We start from the raw sequence: 22,658 nt of genomic DNA, 5'->3' as shown, positions 1-22,658 counted from the left end.
TATACCACTAAATCAACGTCAAACTATCTAGGTGACTACTCCGAGGTGTAGTCGGTGAAACCAGTGATCGTCGAGTCAGAGCACGTGGGGGCATCCCCCACCGCGGAGGACCAAGCATCGTCGGGAATGATGGTCGGTGGACTCAATGGCTCCTTGCGTGGTGGAGCCTTGCCCTCCTTCGTTGGGGGATTCTTCTTGGCCAGATCCACAAAAAACTTCATTAGGATCAGCTGTGGGTTCTTCTCAAGGAGTTCCCCCAAGCGGTCCTCGGAGCTCTTCTCCGTGTCCGTGGAGTCGACCCTAATGGAAGCTTCGCCGTTCGAGGAGGCCATAGCCAAAAAATCGATCGATGCTAACACCTTTCATCACACAATGGAAAATAACATAAGAATCAAACATGAAAGATGTAACATGAAGAGCTCATGTAGATCGACCGCCATCATCAAAAGTCGATTTTCTTCCTCCAAGAACAACTCTCAATGACACTCTCTCACGTATATACGGTGGACACTCTCGCTGGTGGTGGTATATATGGTGGACACTCTCTCATGGGTATTTCAACTTTCGGTGATGGTTGAGCTGGGTGAGCCCCTCGTGCGTTATCAAGATATAACATGAGGAGCTCACACAGATCAACCGTCATCGCTCAAAAGTTGTTTTTTCTTCCTCCAAGAACAACTCTCATCAACACTCTCTCACGTATATACGGTGGACACTCTCGCTGGTGGTGGTATATATGGTGGACACTCTCTCACGGGTATTTCAACTTTCGATGATGGTTGAGCTGGGTGAGCCCCTCGCGCGTTATCAAGATATAACATGAGGAGCTCACACAAATCAACCGTCGTCGCTCAAAAGTTGATTTTTCTTCCTCCAAGAACAACTCTCATCGACACTATCTCACATATCTCATCGGTCACATCCGCACATAGCATCCATGCATACAACATTATCAACAATTATCTACATTTTTTCTTTTGAAAAAAATGTATCTACATGGCATCCATCCATCTATCAATCCATCCATCTATCTATGCACCCATCCATCTATCTATGCATCCATCTATCAATCCATCCATCTATCTATGCATCCATCTATCCATCCATCCATCTATCTATGCATCCATCTATCTATACACACATGGAGAGGAGGAGGGGGGCTCACTGGAGGGAGGAGCTCGGTGTGGTGTGGGGGGCGGCGGTGGAGGGGCGCCGGTCGGTGGGGAGCTGAGAGAAGAAACAACAGGGGGGAAATATGCTTAAGTAGTCGACGTCACATTTACCGAGTGCTTGTCGGTGCGGCCCTCGGAAAAGAAATCAACTCTAGATCTAGGTTAGATGATTTACCGAGAGCAGCTCTCGGAAAATAAGTCCCCCTAGATCTAGGTTAGATGCTTTACCGAGAGTCACCCTCGGAAAAAGTAGACATTCCCGAGGGCCGATAGTCGACCCTCGGTAAGTACTGCTCTAATATTTTTTCCCTTCTCTTTGTGTTTTTGTTTGGCACCATCTTTTTTGTATCTCATATTTCCTATGTTTTTACGACCAAATTTTGAAATTTATTTGTTCAAAACTCAACTTTAAAGAGTATAAAGTAAAAAACATGAGAAGAAGCAGTTTTTGACCGTGGCCTACCCCCTCTCTTGGTGCCGGTCAACTTCCTAGACCGGCACCGAGAGAGAACTTTAAAGAGTGTAAAGTAAAAAATATGAGAAGAGGCAGTTGTTGACCGTGGCCTACCCCCTCTCTCGGTGCCGGTCAACTTTCTAGATCGGCACCGAGAGATAACTTTAAAGATTGTAAAGTAATAAACATGAGAAGAAGCAGTTGTTGACCGTGGCCTACCCCCTCTCTCGGTGCCGGTCAACTTTCTAGACCGGCACCGAGAGAGAACTTTAAAGAGTGTAAAGTAATAAACATGAGAAGAAGCAGTTGTTGACCGTGGCCTACCCCCTCTCTCGGTGCCGGTTAACTTCCTAGACCGCAGGGGCCACCGGATAGCCCATGCCCGTGTGCTATTTGAATAAGCAACACACGTCCTTGACGTGACACGTGCCTCACAAACCACACACACGGGCGGGAACATCGAGGACCGGCTGCGTTCGTCCCCGAGACAGAATCTTCGGTGGGTGATCCCTTGACAGAATGAGCCTAGACTTGGTCTGTCATCTCGTGATGACATGCACTAACACGGAGAAGCAGTTATTCACCGTGGACTACACCCTCTCGGTGCCGAATAACGCCCTAGCCCGCCGGGGCCATCGGATGGGTGCTCGATATGGAGACCGCCCGGGGGGGGGGGAGGGCACCCCTACATGCGTGTGGCCCATGCATATGCATGTAGGGTGGTGTGCTATTTGAATAAGCAACGCATGTCCTTGACGTGGCACGTGCCTCACAAACCACACACACACGGGCGGGAACGTCGAGGACCGGTTGCGTCCGTCCCCGAGACACAATCTTCGGTGGGTGATCCCGTGATAGAACGAGCCTAGGCTTGGTCTGTCATCTCGCGATGACATGCACTAACACGGAGAAGCAGTTATTCACCGTGGACTACACCCTCTCTGTGCCGAATAACGCCCTAGACCGCCGGGGCCACCGGATGGGTGCTCGATATGGAGACCGCCCGAGGGGGGGGGAGGGCACGCCTACATGCGCGTGGCCCATGCATACGCATGCAGGGGTGGTGTGCTATTTGAATAAGCAACGCACGTCCTTGACGTGGCACATGCCTCACAAACCACAGACACGGGCGGGAACGTCGAGGACCGGCTGCGTTCGACCCCGAGACAGAGTCTTCGGTGGGCGATCCCGTGACAGAATGGGCCTAGACTTGGTCTATCATCTCGCGATGACATGCACTAACATGAAGAAGCAGTTATTCCCCGTGGCCTACCCCCTCTAGGTGCCGAACAACGCCCTAGACCGCCGGGGCCACCGGAGGGGTGCCGGTCTCTAGAACCGGATGAGGCCCATCCAAAGAAGAAAACACAAGAAGGTAATTATGATGTGCTAAGGTTGTTTTCCAAGCATGGAAGAAAACAACAAAAAAAAGTATAATACATATTATCGAGAATGCACAAGAAGGAAAGAGATCTAGGTTAGATTCTTTACCGAGAGCAACTCTCGGAAAAGGTGGCCATTACCGAGAGCCGAGAGTCGACCCTCGGTAACCACTCCTCTAATTTTTTCCCCTTCTCTTTTTGTCTTTGTTTTGCACTATCTTTTTTATATCTCATATTTCATATGCTTTTACGACCAAAGTTTATAAATTCCATGACTTTTGATGATTTTTTTCAAAACTCAACTTTAAAGAGTGTAAAGTAAAAACATGAGAAGAAGCAGTTGTTGACCGTGGCCTACCCCCTCTCTCGGTGCCGGTCAACTTTCTAGACCGGCACCGAGAGAGAACTTTAAAGAGTGTAAAGTAATAAACATGAGAAGAAGCAGTTGTTGACCGTGGCCTACCCCCTCTCTCGGTGCCGGTCAACTTCCTAGACCACCGGGGCCACCGGATAGCCCATGCATATACATGCGATAGCCCATGCATATACTATCTTGAAGAACGGGCCTAGACTTGGTCTGTCATCTCGCGATGACATGCACTAACACGGAGAAGCAGTTATTCACCGTGGACTACACCCTCTCGGTGCCGAATAATGCCCTAGACCGCCGGGGCCACCGGATGGGTGCTCGATATAGAGACCGCCCGAGGGGGGGGCACCCCTACATGCGTGTGGCCCATGCATATGCATGCACAGGTGGTGTGCTATCAGAATAAGCAACGCACGTCGCTGTAAAATTCTGCGGTAACGGTGCGGCGTGAATATTATTAAATACTCGTAGCGCGATAAAATCATGAGTTTTTTACACGACGTGGGCACATGTGCTATAGGACTGATGGTAATTTTTCATAATTTTTGGTGATGGAGAAGTATCTGAACACTTCCCTCTCCGCGGATTGCTCTTCGCGTGTCTACGACTATGGCCGGCGGCCTCCGGTGGCTAGCACATGCCGCCAAATCTTGCGTAGGCGGCCTCTCACAAGTCTGGAAGTGTTGTGGTGGTTGCAAACGCCCGGCCCGCATCTCCGGGGTGTGCCCCCCCTCACGGACGGCGCCGCCGCTGGCACCTGGAGGGGGGAAACGGATGCGTCGGGTCTACACGGATGGGGTCTTGCTGTGGCTTTGGCCCTAATGTTGCTCCAAAGTGTTCCTATGGGCTGACCTAACACAACCGGGTGGAGAGTTCCACTGGTCAAAGCCCGTCCGTGCAAAGTCAAAGGGCTAGATCCCGTGGTCAAACGCTACAGGGTTAGGCGGGACGGGGGCCCTGGGGGGTAGCAATGCCACCGGAGCATCGCACCGGGCCCTCATACATGCCGTACGGTGTGGTGGCATGTCCGAAGAGGCGGCACGCGTCTCCGGGGTGTGGCCCCCCTCACGGACGGCGATGACACAGTAGTAGACGTTCTGCGGTAACGATGCGGCGTGAATATTATTAAATACTCGGAGCGCGATAAAATCATGAGTTTTTTACATGACGTGGGCACATGTGCTATAGGACTGATGGTAATTTTTCATAATTTTTGGTGATGGAGAAGTATCTGAACACTTCCCTCTCCGCGGATTGCTCTTCGCGTGTCTACGACTGTGGCCGGCGGCCTCCGGGGGCTAGCACATGCCGCCAAATCTTGCGTAGGCGGCCTCTCACAAGTCTGGAAGTGTTGTGGCGGTTGCAAACGCCCGGCCCGCGTCTCCGGGGTGTGCCCCCCTCACGGACGGCGCCGCCGCCGGCACCTGGAGGGGGGAAACGGACGCGTCGGGTCTACACGGATGGGATCTTGCTGTGGCTTTGGCCTAGACTTGGTCTGTCATCTCGCGATGACATGCACTAACACGGAGAAGCAGTTATTCACCGTGGACTACACCCTCTCGGTGCCGATCAACGCCCTAGACTGTCGGGGCCACCGGAGGGGTGCCGGTCTCTAGAACCGGGCGAGGCCCATCATTTGAAAAAGAAAACACAAGACGGTAATTATGATGTGCTAAGGTTGTTTGCCAAGCATGGAAGAAAACAACAAAAAAAGTATAATACATATTATGGAGAATGCACAAGAAGGATGCTTTACCGAGAGTTCCTCTCGGAAAATCCGGCCATTGCCGAGTGCTGCTGGACGACCCTCGGTAACTACTGTCGGTGCGGCTCTCGGAAAAGCCCCCGAGATCTAGGTTAAGACTTTTACCGAGTGTCGCGAAAAGTTGGCTCTCGGAAATGTTTCCCGCGGGGACATGCAAAATTTCCGCCTCGCGCGCGCTCACTCCTCTCTTCTCTCTCCATTTCTCTCGCCCCCGCCCCCTCTGTCCGCCGCCGCCCCTTAGTGCCGCCGCCCCATCCGGCGAGCTCTGCCGCCACCGCCGCCGCCTCCTTCGCCGCCACCGGGAGTGCCTCCCCCGACCCCTCCACCTCCACCGAGCCCCCCCACCACCACCTCCACCGAGCTCGTCCACCGCCACCATCTCGGCCAAGCTTCACCGAGCACCACCGGCGCGGCATCCCCTCCACTGAGCTCTACCTCGTCCGGCATCCACCTCCCCCGCCACCCCTGCCCCGTTGGTGAGCCCCTACTCAATCTTTTTTTTTGAAATAAAAGGGGTTTCCCCCTCTCCATTACAACAAAAGGTGTATATATATGCATAGGGAATAATGTGTGTGAGTGTGTGCTTTGTATGTGTGTGTGTCAGTGAGTGATGTTGGTGTATGTGTGCATATATAATGAATGGTTTTTTATATATTTAGGTGTGTATATATGTGCATATATAATGAATGGTGTATGTGAGTGTGTGTGTGGGAGAGGGGTGCTATTGATGTGTGTGTGTGTGCATGTGTGAGTGAGTGTGTGATGTGTGTGTATGGATATGTGAGTGTGTTTGTGTGTGGGGGTGTGTGTGAGTGAGTGTTATTGATGTTTGTGTGTTTGACATATGATTGACACAACTTCATTCTTTCATGCAGGACATCCATCTATTTTGACAATAGAGAGAGTGAATTCCGTTGCACGCTTCAAGGGTAATCTCTTCCCGTTCATGTGTAGGTTTTCATTATTTGTAGATCACCTAAATAGTCGCGTAACCTAGGTGTCTCCCGTTCGGAAGGGTTGTATCTATAAATATGAAAGTCTTTGCATATTTATAACCTCAACTCTTTCGAATTGTCCATGTTTTCCATGGACAACCCGAGGATGTGTAGGCGGGTCATTTTCATGATGTACTTAGATCCGAGACAGAATTTCGACAGTGTCTCCTTGTTGTTCTCTAGATACACATCCTCTTGGCTTATTGCTGAGACGTGTATTTGGAGAACAGCGGGGAGGTGCTGCCGAAATTTTGTCTCGGGTCGGAGTACGTCATGAAAGCGGACCCAGCCTACACATTCTCGGGTGGGATTAGGACCTATCTTTACCTATTACATAGCTCAGTGCATGTCGTAAAACTTGATGGAACCACTTGTTACATAAAAAATTATGTGTGTGTTTCACTTTATATCAGAGGATGGAAGAACGTGAGTGGATGTACACCGGACATCCCAGCATGGAGGGTATGACCCCTGAGTGGAGGTCGAAGACCAATGATTTCCTGGAATTAGTATTTGCTGGAGAAACGCCAGTTCGTGGAATTTGGTGCCCATGCACGGAGTGTGATAACCAGACTGAAAGAGATAAGATTACTATGAGTAAACACTTAGGCAAATATGGGTTTACGCCAGGCTATTACCGGTGGATCTTTCACGGTGAGACAGAACAGTCCAGGGCGGAGGTGGTGCGACAACGCACCGGCGAATATGATACTCGGATTGAAAACCTGTTAGATGACATCCGCCGTGCGGATCCGCGGGAGGACCCGAACTCCGAGGAGCCGCCGGAAAGCCCTGAAGAGTATCATGCAGCTTTGTTTGCGGCACAAAAACCCCTTCACGCCCATACAGAGGTTACTCAACTAGATGGCATTGCACGCCTAATGGCCCTGAAGGCAAACCATAACATGAGCATAATTTGCTTCAATGAGTTATTGTCAGTTATTGCTAGCCTGTTGCCTAAAGAAAATATATTGCCAAAGAACATGTACGAGTCGAACAAAATCCTCGGTTCACTTAAGATGCCGTATGAGCAAATACATGCTTGTCCAAACGGATGCATGTTATTTAGAAATGAACATAAAGATACGAATTATTGTGTCAAGTGCAAATCCTCTAGGTATATTGAGGTAATAGATGATGATGGTAGCAAGAGGCAGCTCACAATTGCCGTCAATATCCTTCGATATCTTTCATTCACAGAAAGGATCCAGAGGCTTTATATGACCGAGGAAACTGCCCAATATATGAGATGGGCCGCCGAAGGGAAGATGTACAATACAAAAAAGATGCAACATCCACGGGATGGTGAAGCATGGAAGAAATTTGTTGAAATTCATAAGAAAACAGATGACTGGAAGAGTGTAGCTGTTGGGATAACAACCGACGGGTTCAATCCATATGGTTTGATGGCTGCCATATACAGTTGTTGGCCAGTATATGTTATCCCCCTGAATCTGCCCCCTGGCGTTTGCATGCAACGACATCACATGTTCCTGACGTTGATAATTCCAGGTCCTAACTATCCCGGGAAGCATATGAGTGTGTATATGGAGCCATTGGTGGACGACTTACTTGTTGCTTGGAACAACGGGGTCCGGACATACGATGCCGTTTCAAAGAAGCACTTCAATATGCATATCTGGTACCACACATCGCTACATGACCTACCGGCACGTGCGATATTTTGTGGTTGGTGTGTAAAGGGGAAGTGGCCTTGCCCAGTGTGTCGACAGCGTGTGACTTTCATTTGGCTGGCTAAGGGTCACAAGTATGTATGCTTTGACCAACATCGGCAGTTCCTTCGTCTTGATCACCCATACAGGCAAGACGCTATGCACTTCCAAAAAGGTGTTATTGTTGATGACCCGCCACCACCTATTATGACCGGTGCCCAGCTTAAGGATGAGTTAGATGCTCTCGAGGAAAAGCTCGATGGGAAAGGTTTTGTGGGATATGGAGAGACACACCAGTGGACTCACATTCCAAGCTTATGGAGGCTCCCTTACTTTAAAGATCTTCTACTTCCACACAACATTGATGTAATGCACACTGAAAAGAATATTGCGGAGGCCTTACTCGGCACGCTCCTCGACACCGAGAAGTCAAAGGATAACATTCAGGCTAGGATCGATCAAGCCAAACTATGCAACAGGCCAAAATTAAATTTGGTGCCTCGTGCAAAAGGTAATTCTTGGAAGAAGCCACCAGCCCCTTTCACCCCTTCAATGCCCCAAAGGAAGGAAATTCTCCAATGGATTGTGAACAACTTGTACTTCCCTGATGGATATGCAGCTAATATCATGAGGGGAGTGAATATGGCTACAAAGCGAATAGGAGGCCTCAAGAGTCATGACTACCATGTATGGCTTGAGCGGATAATGCCTGTGATGATTCGAGGGTATGTCAGAGAGGATATTTGGCGAGTGCTGGCGGAGTTGAGCTACTTCTTCCGTCAGCTTTGTGCCAAAGAACTAGATTATGAAGTGGTTGCAAAGTTGGAGGAACAAGCACCTGAGTTGCTATGCAAGTTAGAGATGATATTTCCGCCAGGTTTCTTTAATCCGATGCAACATATGATCTTACATCTCGCGTATGAGGCTAGAATGGGAGGACCTGTGCAGTTCCGATGGCAGTATGCACCTGAACGGGAGTTCAAGCATCTTCGTGGGAAATGTAAGAATAAAGCCCGCATTGAAGCCTCCATAGCCGAGGCATACCTGAACGAGGAGGTGGCCACGACCACGACAAAGTACTATCATGACAGTATTCAGACTAGGTTAAATCCAGCTCCTCGTTACAATGAAGAACCCACCAGTAATGTTTCCGACCTTAGCCTCTTCGAAGGCCAAGGTGGCAAAGCAAGTGGACCGAAGCCCAAGAACTTTTCACCTACTGAGTGGTCGACTATTATGATCTATGTCTTGACCAACATGGAAGAAGTGCAACCGTACATAAAGTAAGTGTAGAACACCTTTATTGACAACTACTCACTAGTCTTGAGTTCTAACTCGAATTCTTCCTATTGCTAGGGAATTCCAGAACGAATTCTGGAAGCTACCACGGCCTCCTAGCGACGAAGAATCAGCAGACCTTCTTGAAGATACCAATGCTGATGGCGGTTTCATTTCTTGGTTCTCAAGAAAAGTAACTTTTCTAACTTTATGTTACTTCAAGTTGATCTTACTTGCCTGTAATGCTTCCACTAATGAACCAGACAATCTCCTATTAATCTTGTAGGCATATCAGGAGGTTGATATGGACGCCAAAGTGAGAGAAGTAGCCAAAGGTTTTGAATACGAGGCCAAGTCATTTAAGGCTTACGACATGAATGGGTATCGCTTCCACACTGATAAACACACGCGTGAGAGGCCCAACCGAAGGTCAATAAATAGTGCGGTCTATTGTCTAGGGACAGATGGACGTCACTACTATGGAACCATCGAAGAAATTTATGAGTTGCAGTATTGTGGTTTACAAGGAGTGAAGCCCATCGTATTCAGATGCAGCTGGCTCAATCCTGAGAAAGTGAGACGAACCCCTAGTATTGGCTTTGTCGAAGTTGAACGAGCATCGAAATATGCAGGAAATGATGTCTATATTATGGCTCAACAGGCTACACAAGTGTTTTTTCTCCCATACGCGTGCACATCTACGGAATATATCGATCTCTTGAAGTGGGATGTCGTGTACAAGGTACCCCCGCGTATCAAGGTACCTACCCCAAACAAGGACGATTACCATATAAACCCTAACACATACGAGGGAGAGTTCTTTCAAGAAGCAGACACTGACGAAGACGAAGATGATGCAAAGGAAGATGATGGCGTGCATCACGAACATGATGCTATGGAACATGAGGCCATGGATGACATGGAAGTAGATAATGCAGAGGACGAATACGAGGATGTTTCTGACCCTCGAGATTTGGCATTACTTATGCGATGGCACATGGGGCTAGATGAGGATGAGGGCCCCCCTGAAGACTTCGAGGATGAATGTATGAACGGGCGTGATAGCGATGATGAAAGCCCTGATCCAAATGTTGCACCTAATATTGACCCTTATTTCTAACAACTCCATGTAATCGTGTGAGAACTCTATGTATGTGTGTCACAACTCTATGTATTCGTGTGTGTAACAACTCTATGTATTCGTGTGTGCAACAACTCTATGTATTCGTGTGTGCAACAACTCTATGTATTTGTGTGTGTAACAACTATATGTATTATTGTGACAATTCCATTTATTCTTCATATGTGATATATTTATTGTATTTACATCAAGTTGTATCATCTGTACTAACTGGTTTGTTCTTCTTCGTATCAGGTGATTGAAACATGACAGGTAGCAAGAAGATTCCAAAGGAAAGTTTGAAAAAAGTGAATGATCTGTACAATGATCAACCTGCTCGACCGGTGAAAGCGGTGGCCGCTCCTTCATCGGTTTCCACAACCGCCAAGAAGGCCAAAGGATTGGCGGGTCTAGACACCCGTCCGGCAAAACGTGCGAAACAAGGTCGAGTACCACGCGGGGGAGGAGTAGGAGGCGGACGAGGAGGGGGAGTAGGTGAGGCAGGAGGAGGAGGCGGACGAGGAGGGGGAGTAGGTGAGGCAGGAGGAGGAGGCGGACAAGGAGGGGGAGTAGGTGAGGCAGGAGGAGGCGGACGAGGAGGCGGACGAGGAGGGGGAGTAGGTGAGGCAGGAGGAGGAGGCGGACGAGGAGGCGGACGAGGAGGGGGAGTATGTGAGGCAGGAGGAGGAGTACGTAAAGCAGCCCGGAGTAGAGCACCTCTTTCTTCTCCTCGACCCTCTGATGCAGTGCTTCACCTGCTCAGGAGGAGGAAACAGAGGATGGGGGTGAGGCGTGTGAGGAGGAGGACGAGGAGGATTTTGCGGAGGAGGTGGTGGAGGATGAGGAGGAGGAGGTGGTGGTGGAGGACGACGCCGCCGAGAGGAGGCTGGTTGTTCGTCAGGTTTCTAAGGGTGGGGATGGACCCTCACGGGTGACAGAGCACCACGAGGTGAGTGGTTCGCAACCGAGCGGTTCAACTATCAGCACTACTTCCGGAGGGGAAGTGTGGCTGCGTGGTCCTTCAAAGCTTCCAAGACGTCCATATGTGCATAGAGACGTGTTGATTAAACCAATGGGAGAGAAGTAAGTGGTTATCTCGACTCATCCCATATAAATTGTACCTTTTGTCATTTCCTCACATATAATATGACTTCACTCTTCGAAATGCAGAAGCTTAGTAAAAGGTGGTGAGAGGCGTCTGCCACGGTCGCCGAGTGGCATCATGGGGGTCTTTGTAGATTAAATTATCCTGGACTGGTCACTTTGCCGAACGGTATCATTGAGCCAGCTTGGTCATGGGATCACTACAAATTTGCACTGGATTTCCTGGATATGTGTCAGAGGGTTTATGATAACAGAGCCATGCGAGTGGTCAACGATTTCTGGGTAAGTCCTTTCAAACACCTAAATGTCAATACCAAAAGGTTTAAATTTGCCATAGTCATGATTTAACCCTTCTCACATGTATGCATGTTTGTAGGATTTCTATACATGCGTTGAGGGTCAGAAGGATCGTGCAAATGTGGTGGTTGAGAATATTGCCAAGAAACTAGTCCACGACATGCACTATGAGGAGCGCGTCCGGTTAGTGGTCAAGTATCACGCGGACTATCTCAACCATAGGATTTCCAAACAGGAGGCTCGAGGGACGCATCTTTCACGGGACAATTACTTCAAGGCAAGTGACGATGGATGCTTGCTATTCCCTACATTACGGCAAAATTAGAATCCTTACTAAGATGTATTTGTTTAATTTACAGGTGATTCCTCGGTGGTGCGCTGACAAACGTCCGTGCTGGGAGAAGATCGTCGAACGGTGGACAGATCCAGGGTGGCAGGATGAACACAAAGTAATATCTGAACGGCGTAAGTTGATGGGGGGTCGAGGACACCGTCAAGGCAACCTCACCATCCCAGGTGTCGTCTCAAAACATGTAGGCAACCACATCCTTTTCTTTTCATCATGTTCTCTTTCATTTGTGAGCATTCCCTTGATTGTTTGGATCGCTTTCTTTTGCAGAAAGAAGACACTGGCAAGGATATCACTTACTTCGAGGCATGGACCATCAAACGTACCAAAGACGACAAGGACAAGGACCCTCTCCACCCGGAGAGGGACTGGATCAGCTCTAAAGCCCGGTCAGATGGAGAGAACTACACCAAAAAATTGAAGGAGACGTACGGGCCTGACGCTGATCCTCACGTGCTACCGTTTGACCCTCTTGTGGCCATTGCCGCGGCAGGCGGTAGACCGAATGGCCGGATGGCGGTTCACCTCGATTCTGTCATAACCTCCTCCCTTCCGAGAGTCAACACGCTCCGTGCTATGAGTACTGGCTCTACTCCTACCGTAGAGCGTCACGTACCACATTCCGTGAGCATTATTGAGGATATTCAGGTCAGTGCTTCTTCATTGATCCTTCATGGTCCTCATATTTGCATTTCAACATGAATGACATTTGCATTGCCATATTGTAGACTCGACTGATTGACACCGAGAAAGAACGAGATGAAAACCGGGCCAAGCTGAAGGCACAAGATGATCTAGTGAAGTCTTTACAACATATGGTGGCCAATCTTTATTCCATGCAAGGCCAACCAGTGCCAGAGATGCCACCGACGCCAGAGTGGAACATTGTGAGTTTCGTTCAAACTATTTCTATCACCATTTTCGGCATTACCATATGCATTCATCTCACTATTGGGTCAATCCATCACAGCTCAACCCATCACAAGGGTCGAACAATGTTCCGGTAGTTCCACCTCAAGTTGGTGGAGTTGGGGCAGCAAAGGGAATGATGCCTTCTAATGTTGATGTTATCACTCCGGTTGATGGAGTTGGGGCAGCAAATGGAATGATGCCTTCTAATGTTGATGTTATCACTCCGATCTCCAAAATCGCGTGAACTTCATGTTATGTTATATTTGAAACTGTTCCTTGTATGTTGAGAACTCTTGCATCTTGAGACTTGTAAACTTGTGGTCTATTGCTTTTATGTGGAATGTTTTTCAGAATCAATCATTGCTTCTTTTGTTCAGTGATGCCTATATGTGACATGTTCTATGCGTGATGAACTATATGCTGCTGTATATGTTTCGCTGCAGGAAAGAAACAGAAACAGGGAAAAAAGGCTCCTGGGCACACCATTGCCGAGGGCGGCTCTCGGCAATGACTGTGAAACTGGACCAGAATGCACCCTTTACCGAGAGGCCTCTCGGTAAAGGATAATAACCTGTAGCCCTCCTGGCAACTTTACCAAGAGGCCTCTCGGTAAACGAAGAAGGATTGCTGACGGTGGCTCTCGGCAAAGTATTTTCACGGCTTTTAGGAGAAGTGACATGGCCCTCCCCTATTGGCTCAGTTTGCCGAGAGCCACACTCGGAAAACATAGAGTTTGCCGAGCGTGGCTCTCGGCAAAGATGGCCCTCGGCCTGTTCGCCTGGTCCCACATGTCAGGAGCTGACATGTGTCAGCCACCTACTGGGTGGCTTTGCCGAGAGTGGCTCTTGGCAAAGATGGCCCTCGGCCTGTTCGCCTGGTCCCACATGTCAGGAGCTGACACGTGTCAGTCACCTACTGGGTGGCTTTGCCGAGAGTGGCTCTCGGCAAAGTTGGCCCTCGGCCTGTTCGCCTGGTCCCACATGTCAGGAGCTGACATGTGTCAGCCACCTACTGGGTGGCTTTGCCGAGCGTGGCTCTCGGCAAAGATGGCCCTCGGCCTGTTTGCCTGGTCCCACATGTCAGGAGCTGACACGTGTCAGCCACCTACTGGGTGGCTTTGCCGAGAGTGGCTCTCGGCAAAGTTGGCCCTCGGCCTGTTCGCCTGGTCCCACATGTCAGGAGCTGACATGTGTCAGCCACCTACTGGGTGGCTTTGCCGAGAGTGGCTCTCGGCAAAGATGGCCCTCAGCCTGTTCACCTGGTCCCACATGTCAGGAGCTGACACGTGTCAGCCACCTACTGGCTCTCTTTGCCGAGAGTGGCACTCGGCAAAGAAGGCCCTCGGCCTGTTCCCCTGGTCCCACGTGTCAGGAACCGCCGTCACCGTCTGCTATCCGTTAGCTACTTTATTTTGCCGAGTGGTACTGTTTGGCTCTCGGCAATGTCTTTGCCGAGTGCCCGTGTTCTGGCTCTCGGTAAACTCCTGTTTGCCAAAGAGGTGTACGCCGGGTGGCTTTCGCCGAGAATGACACTCGGCAAAGGCTTTGCCGGCGGTTTTCGGTCCTTTGCCGAGTGTCCGTGGCACTCGGCGTAGCCCAGAATTCAAGTAGTGCAGATTGCCGAAATGGAATATTTCTTGCGTGCGGCCGGCCTGCAGAGTGCAGACACAATCTTTGCTACTGGGAACAAAAAAGATCCTTCTATCAGTTATGCACTGATCACTCTTTACATTGTTTAGTTGCATGAATCAGCAAATTCACAATTTCTATTTTTTCCTTTAGAAATTTAGACCTAGCAGCATTCTCTGGTAGGGTTTTTCATCCTAACGTGCAACCATTGGTGGGCCGGTGCATCAGTGCTTGAGCGCAATGTAAGCCCCGGTCCCGGCGATGGCTCCGAGCGGCGGCGCCACCATGTAGACCCAGATCTTGGTGTACGTCCCGGTGGCGATGGCCGTCCCCAGCGTCCTCGCCGGATTCATGGACGCTCCCGTTGACTCCCTGCTCACAGTCACATACATGCATGCATTATGTCAGATAATACGTAATTTATTATACTCCTAGCTACGTAAAATCAGTTGGAGTACAGATTCATTTAACCGTGGATGGATTGATTTCACTTACGCAGAGATAAGGGCGTTCATCATGATTGCTGCCCCGGCTGCCACTGCTATCAGCTCCTTCACCTGAAGAAAAGAAACAATGGCGCATAACGTCCAATTCATCACTAAGCTGGTGGACAAAAGGCAAGACCATAGTGCATATATATAGTAGTAGTACTCGTTGTTGAGCAAGTGAGATCGATGAGCAAGGAGATGTTATTACCGCCTTGGGATCGGTGGCGTGGGCGACGATTACGAAGAGGAGGACAAAGGTGGTGAGGAACTCGACCAAGAATGTCCCCGCGGTGCCGAGCGTGGGCACGGTGGCCACAATGGCGCCGGGGTTCGCCGGGTGGTAGACCGCCTTGGCCACGAAGGACGCGGCGATGGCGCCTAGGAACTGCGCGGCCATGTAGGGCGCGAGGTGGGCGCGCGGGAGGTAGCCGTACACGGCCATGGAGACGCTTATCGCCGGGTTCAGGTGGGCCCCGGAGATGTGGACCAGCGACGCCACGAGCACCGTCACGGCCAGCCCCGCCGTCGCCGCCACGCCCAGCAGGCCCAGGGCGCCGTCGTGGGTCGCGTTCATGATCAGCGCCGACAGCAGGACGAAGAGGAGCAGGAACGTCCCCAGCAGCTCCGCCAGCATCTTCTTCACGAGGAGCACCGCCGCCCTCTCGGCGCCGAGGGTCGAGTGGCCGCCCGGCGACGGTTCGGCCATCTCGTCGTGCAGCGGCACGATCTTGAAGGAAGGCGAGTTTCGAGGCGCCCTCCTGTCGGTGTCGTCGCCGACGCCGCGGGCAGCAGGGATGCTCAGAGAAACATCCATGGTCACGCTCCTGCTCAACTCCATCCTCTGGTTAGTAATTACACCGACACAACAGAGACTATCTATCTATATACCTGATCGAGCGAATGGCTTAATCTGGATTGGATGGAGTGAGAGTATGAGAGTTGAGTTCCAATGATGCTTGGGGAGGTGTGTGTGTGTGTGTGTCTATATATATATATATATATATATATATATATATATATATATATATATATATATATATATATATATATATGCAACAGAAGTAGAGAAGGCAGGCCTGGGTTAATTTGGGTTTTTGGCGGGCACGGCATGCATTGTGGATGCTTGTCCAAACAAAAGAAACCATCTGATGATTAGGTGCAAAGCACTGCCCGACAAGACGGGCCTATGATTGATTCAATGATGAGACAGTGAGAATGTGTGGATGATTATAGTACCAGTAATGTGCTAGTCCATGGATTGGCCTCGCCTGCTCATTCTCGTTGTACTTGGTCAGACATTCCGTAGGCATCCTCTTGCTCCTCACGACCAGGTCGACCCTTTTGACGTCACATCAATTCTCATGTTTCATTTTCTGATGGGAGAACGATTTAGGGGAGGCCATATGTTGGAACGAGGGGATGTTCTCAGATCCATGATGAATTAAATTGTTTTCCTGTGAAATTTATATGGCAAACGTTCCCTTGAATAAGGAGCAGAGAGAATGATGGACACATTTTATTTGGCTGTTACCTGGCTGTACTTACTTGACGACTGTATCAGCTAATGTGTGGCTGCCATAAAGAAAAAACGTGACCAACCGAATGAACGTACGTCACAAGTGCGGCAAGCTCAGGCTGATCGACAAGATATAAGACAGTGATATGTTCGGCCATGGTTCAAATGATGTACTTGTTGAGCAATTTATCATATGACTCAAAGAGGTGGGATTTTGGAGGCCTACTGTCCCGACCTGTGGAGCACGCCGCAAGCCGAGATGGGGAAAAATCTAGACAACGTCTGGACTCATTCCCGCAACCCGCGGCGCGCGCCGTGACGATGCGAGGTGAAGCGGGCGGCGGAGGAGGAGCACGCGTGTAATTTTTTTTTCCAAACATACTAATGGCGCACCAGGGCACAGTGCGCCATTACTAGTAATGGCGCACCAGCCAGATAGTGCGCCACTACTAATTTTTTTATTTTTTATTCTTTTGCAAAACTACTAATGGCGCACCAGGGAACAGTGCGCCATTACTAGTTTGGTGCGCCATTAGTGTTTTTTTTGCAAAACTACTAATGGCGCACCACCAGCAGGCGCGCCATTAGTAACCAGGGTTACTAATGGCGCATTAGGTGGTGGTGCGCCATTAGTAACCTGGGACGAGCTAGATATTTTGGACAGCCACACCTACCCACTCACTTTCCCCACTTCATTCTCTCCACCTCCTACTCCAAGCTTGTCTCGGCTGCCTCCTCCTCCTCACCTCATTTGCACCATAAATTCATCCAAATTAAGTGGTTAAATTACCTTTTTTTGATAGGTAAGTAAGGGGGAAGCTATCTTTATGTTGTTCTCCCTCTCGAACAACGTGCACATGCACTTTTTATGGCCTAGCTAGATCTATGTATGTTTGTGGTGTTGCATATGTTTGTGGTGTTGCATATATGTTTGTGTTTGCAGGTACCGGTATTTGAAATGCGATAGTTGCCAATATTTTGCCGGAATGTTGATTCATTTCCGTTTCGGCGAGAATTTTGGCACTATGCATTCTTTTTGGTCCTATTTTTAGGGAAAGTCATGCCAAATTTTTTCTTGGTTCTATATCGTTTTGCTCTACCCCGCAGGCGACCATGGCCCGCACGATGACCGAAGGCATCGTGAATAGGTTTTTGAGCTCCGCGAAGGCCGAGATGCTTGAAAAGAACGAGACGGAGATAAGATGTCCGTGTCGAAGATGCAAGCTGAAGAGCCTTATTGCGGACCCGGATTCCGGGCAGGTGCGGGACCACCTGCTCTTGCGTGGTTTCATGGATGGCTATCGGTCGCAAGGTCATGAAGATGACTATGAAGTCGTCCATGGGGGTCGGGCAAGAAATGAGGATGGGCAGCAAGACAACCACCGCGGCTCGGGCGGGCGAGAAGACGAAGAATCTCCAGGACATGATCACGACGGTGATGCTGTACACAGTCATCATGTAGAAGATGCCGGACATGATGATGAGGAAGATGCGGGAGTTGACGAAGGGCATGATCATGAAGATGAAGATGCCGGCGGAGCAGACGACGATGGACCATCGATGGGCTGGGTGCAGGACCCTCATATTCAAGAGCTGCTTCTCAAGCAGACGGATAACGCAAGAGCTACCGCCCGAGAGAAAGCCAAGCTGGATAAACTGGAGATAGACGCGGTTACTCCATTGTATGAAGGATGCAGGCCCGAGGATACCCGCCTGAAAGTAACGCTCATGGCTCTGGAGATGAAGGTAAAACACAAAATGACCGACGCATGCTTCGACGAGAACATGTCATTGTGGCACGAACGTCTTCCCAAGGGGAACAAGTGCCCGACCAGTTTCGAGGAGGCGAAGAAAATCGTGTGTCCTCTGGATTTACCGCACGTGAAATACCATGTGTGCATGAACAATTGCATCATTTATCGGGACGAGCACGCGGAGTCTACCATATGTCCGGTGTGCGGCGTCACTCGATACAAGAAGAGGAAGAAAGCTCCTCGAAAAGTGGTGTGGTACTTTCCGATCACTCCTCGTCTGCAGCGGTATTTCGCGGACCCTAAGGTAGCAAAGCTCCTGCGTTGGCACGCGGATAGGGAGGAGAAGAAGCGAGAAGATGACGCAAATGATCCGGAGATAAATAAAAAAGACAAGATGCTGAGTCACCCTAAGGATGGGAACCAGTGGCAAGCGTTGAACTTCGAACAACCAGAATTTGGGAAGGATCCAAGGAACATCGTGCTGGGCGCGAGCACTGATGGAGTCAATCCGTTTGGCAGCCAGAGAAGCACACATAGCACCTGGCCTGTGTTTGTGTGGATGTACAACCTTCCCCCCTGGTTGTGCATGAAGAGGAGTAGATTCACATGAGTATGCTAATTGAAGGGACGAAACAACCAGGGAACGACATCAATCTGTATCTGGGGCTGCTGAAAGAGGAGCTAGACACGCTGTGGAAAACGCCAGCCAATACGTGGGACACTGCAGAGAAAGAATATTTTCCTATGAGAGCCGCACTGCTCATGACGGTGCACGACTATCTCGGTTACGGATATCTCGCGGGGCAGGTGATCCACGGATTTTCTGGATGCGTCAGGTGCATGGATGACACAACGTATCGCCAGCTAGATAGAGATCCCGGGTCTTCGAAAACCGTGTTCATGGGACATCGAAGGTGGCTTCGCGACGATGACCCGTGGAGGAAACGCAAGGATCTGTTCGATGGTGAAACCGAACCCCGAAGACGCCCGCGTACGAGGAGCGGCGAGGAAATAGACGAGCTGTTGAAAAATTGGAAAGATTGCCCACTGCCGGGAAAGAAGCAAAAGGTGCCAGAGCCAGGAAAGAAGCGAAAGGCGCCAGAGCCACTGCTGAAGGTATGGAAAACGAGGTCTGTTTTATGGGACTTGCCGTACTGGAAGATCCACCGTGTACCTCACAGCCTTGATGTCATGCATATCACGAAGAACGTGTGCGAGAGTCTGCTTGGTACCCTACTCAACATGCCAGAGAGGACCAAAGATGGGCCGAAAGCAAGGGCAGACTTGAAATCAATGGGCATCAGGGAGGAGCTTCACGCTAATGATGATGATGAGGCGAAGCAGGACACGGAAAATCGTCGCAAAGGCAAAAAGGCCAAGAAGACCGGAAATGACTTCCCTCCCGCGTGCTTCACTCTAAGTCAGGAGGAGATCGATCAGTTTTTCACCTCCCTCGTAGGAGTAAAACTTCCTTACGGTTACGCGGGGAAGATAAGCAGATACCTAGACTTAGCGAAGCAGAAGTTCAGCGGGATGAAGTCTCACGACTGTCACATGCTGATGACACAGATACTTCCAGTTGCAATCCGTGGGATCATGGACGCGCACGTCCGTGAAACGCTATTTGGCCTATGCAACTTTTTCGACGTCATCTCTCGGAAGTCGGTTGGCGTGAGGCAACTCAGAAGGCTACAGGAAGAGATCGTGGTGATACTATGCGAGCTTGAGATGTACTTCCCTCCCGCATTCTTCGACGTTATGGTGCATCTGCTGGTCCATATCATGGAGGATATCATCCAACTCGGGCCGACGTTCCTGCACAGCATGATGCCGTTCGAAAGGATGAATGGTGTCATCAAAGGATACGTTCGCAACATGTCACGTCCAGAGGGAAGCATAGCCAGGGGCTTTCTGACCGAAGAGTGCATCTCCTACTGCACGAATTATCTAGGCATCGAGAACCCCGTTGGTCTTCCCGTCAACAGGCACCTCGGCAGGCTCGCTGGATGGGGTCACCGTGAGGGTCGCCGCGAAATGCATGTCGACTTCGATGGTCGACTCGCCGACTTTGAAAGAGCAAACCTAGTCGCGCTACAACACATAGACATGGTCGATCCTTGGGTAGTACAACACAAAACGTTTATTGAGAAGACATACAATGACCGAGGCCAACAGAGGACGGACCGAGATATAATCAAAGAGCACCACTCATGTTTCACGCGTTGGTTCAAGCAGAAGCTTCTGTCGTACCCTTTACATGAGGATTCTTCCGCGGAAGAACAACTCATATTCGCCTTGTCACAGGGCGCCGAGCACAACCTGATGACGTATGAGGCGTACGATATCAACGGCTACACATTCTACACCGAGGACAAGGACATGAAGAGCGATGGTTATTAGAACTCCGGAGTAACGATGGAATCCTACACCGGTAACGACAAGGACAGATACTACGGAAGGATCGAGGAGATCTGGGAGCTGAGCTACGCTGGAGAGAAGGTCCCGATGTTCCTTGTCAGATGGGCCAAGAGCGTCATAAAAGAAGACCGGTATGTCACCACCATGGTTATACCCGAAGCCAAATCCAAGACCGCAGGCGCGAACGTCACCGCGAAAAATGAGCCATGGGTACTGGCTTCCCAAGTGGACCAATGCTTCTTCATTACCGACCCGTCAAAGCCCAGTTGTGTTGTCGTGAGGAGAGGCAAAAGGAAGATCATCGGAATGGATGGAGTTGCCAATGAGCAAGACTTCGACAAGTACGGCGACCCGAAGATGGAACATGACGACGACGATGAAGTATCAGCATACACCACAAGAAGAAGCAGGACAACCCTACCTAAAGGACGTCCGTTCAAGACAAGAACTCCATTTACGAAAAATAAGGGCAAGAAGATTGTGAACAGATAGCTAGCTAAGAACTCCATTTCTCGATTGTATTTCGACATATTGAAATGATATTTCTTCTGTTCTAGTGTCCTCATGAATATTTATTTATGTTTATTATTAATATTTTTTGAACTCATGAATATTTTTAAATTTCATGGGCACTTTTTGAATTCATGAATATTTTTTAAATTTGATGATATTTTTTCATATTCAATATGAAAAAATATTGAATATTCATGAGGTCGACACTCGATCTCGACCCCCTCCATCTCGATCGCTATCCCCCCTCGCTAGATCCCCCTCGCCGCCGAGCACCCCCCCACCCTCCCCCGCTCCACCGCCGCCGCCGACCCCCCGCACCCTCCCCGCTCCACCGCCGCCGCCGACCCCCCGCACCCTCCCCGCTCCACCGCCGCCGCCGATCCCCCGTCACAAATGAATTCAACTAAAATTGCAAAAAAAAAACAAATTTGATTATATTTTCAAATAATAAATTTGATGATTTTTTTCATATTCATAAATATTATTACTGTTTTTATAAAAAAATATTACTGTTTCATATTCATATTCATTTTCTAAAAATTATTACATGCAACAAAAAATAATAATAAAAAAAGTTTACTAATGGCGCACCTCTGGCTTGTGTGCCATTGCTACATAAAAAAAAAGTTTACTAATGGCGCACCGATCGTGGGTGCGCCATTGCTATATAAAAAAACATTCTAATGGCGCACCGCTTCGTGGTGCGCCATTAGAATGTTTCCCCCTATAGCTAATTCCTCCCTCTCCCTCGCCAGTTCCCCTTCGTCCCTCTCCCTCACCAAGATCCACCCGCGCCGCCGCCCCCTCGCCCCGCCGCTCCTTCGCCGCCCCGCCCCAGCACGTACGTCCACTCCCTCCCTTCCCCCATCCCCCGACCCACTGCGCCGCCTCCTCGACGCGCCGCTGCCCGCAGCCTCCTCGACGTCGGTTTTCTCCTACGGCAGCCTGCCGTTCTCCCACAGGTGATTCCTCCCCTCTCCTCCCCTCCCCCTTCCCCCTAGGTTTTCTTGCCTCCTCCCACCATGGCTACCTCCGGCGAGCACGACGCTGCACCGACGCCGACCTAGCTCCCGGGCTCCGCCGCCCCCACCCACCCCCTCCCTCGCCTTCGCCGCACCCACCCACCCCTCCCTCGCCTTCGCTTCCCCTCGCCCTCTCCCCCAGAGCCCAGAAAGCCTCGCCGCTGTCGCCCCGTCTCCTCCCACCTGCCGCCAGACCGCAACCGCCGCCGCAGCCATCCAAGGTTTTCTGCTTGATTTTAGTTATTAGCATACTTGTAGTCAGGGATCCCCTCCTGTTATTTTTTTGATGAGATGCTTAAGGCAGCTAGTGGGTTCTGTTGTTATCAATCTTAAGGCAGCTAGTTTCTGTAAATCTAGTCTGAAACTAGTAGAGCTCTTGGTGATTTGCAAATTCAGTTTAAATAAAAATTTGGTACATGACTACTGATCATGTATGAAAGATGTTGCT

General features: G+C 49.9%; 1 protein-coding gene across 1 annotated transcript; it reads right to left on the bottom strand.

Moving 5' to 3' along the window:
* Positions 1-14,704: 14,704 nt before the first annotated feature.
* LOC123163821 (aquaporin NIP3-2) lies at positions 14,705-15,923 on the bottom strand. The gene is made up of 3 exons (XM_044581207.1): positions 15,196-15,923; positions 14,995-15,056; positions 14,705-14,871 (listed from the first exon to the last, which is right to left on the bottom strand). The coding sequence occupies exons 1-3, from the start codon at positions 15,823-15,825 to the stop codon at positions 14,724-14,726; spliced, it is 840 nt and encodes a 279-aa protein (XP_044437142.1). The 5' UTR covers positions 15,826-15,923; the 3' UTR covers positions 14,705-14,723.
* Between the last annotated feature and the right edge of the window lie 6,735 nt (positions 15,924-22,658).

The sequence above is a fragment of the Triticum aestivum genome, chromosome 7D (assembly GCF_018294505.1).
Source record: "Triticum aestivum cultivar Chinese Spring chromosome 7D, IWGSC CS RefSeq v2.1, whole genome shotgun sequence".
NCBI lineage: Eukaryota > Viridiplantae > Streptophyta > Magnoliopsida > Poales > Poaceae > Triticum > Triticum aestivum.
Note: the sequence above shows the minus strand (reverse complement) of the source record. Positions and strands in the feature narration are given on the sequence as shown.

Bases quoted from the DNA above. Each gene is read 5' to 3' on its own strand.
- LOC123163821 (XM_044581207.1), bottom strand. From the start codon at position 15,825: ATGGAGTTGAGCAGGAGCGTGACCATGGATGTTTCTCTGAGCATCCCT. The intron at 15,057-15,195 runs GTAATAACATCT...TCTTTTCTTCAG, and splicing joins ACGCCACCGATCCCAAGGCG to GTGAAGGAGCTGATAGCAGT. The intron at 14,872-14,994 runs GTAAGTGAAATC...GACTGTGAGCAG, and splicing joins ATGAACGCCCTTATCTCTGC to GGAGTCAACGGGAGCGTCCA.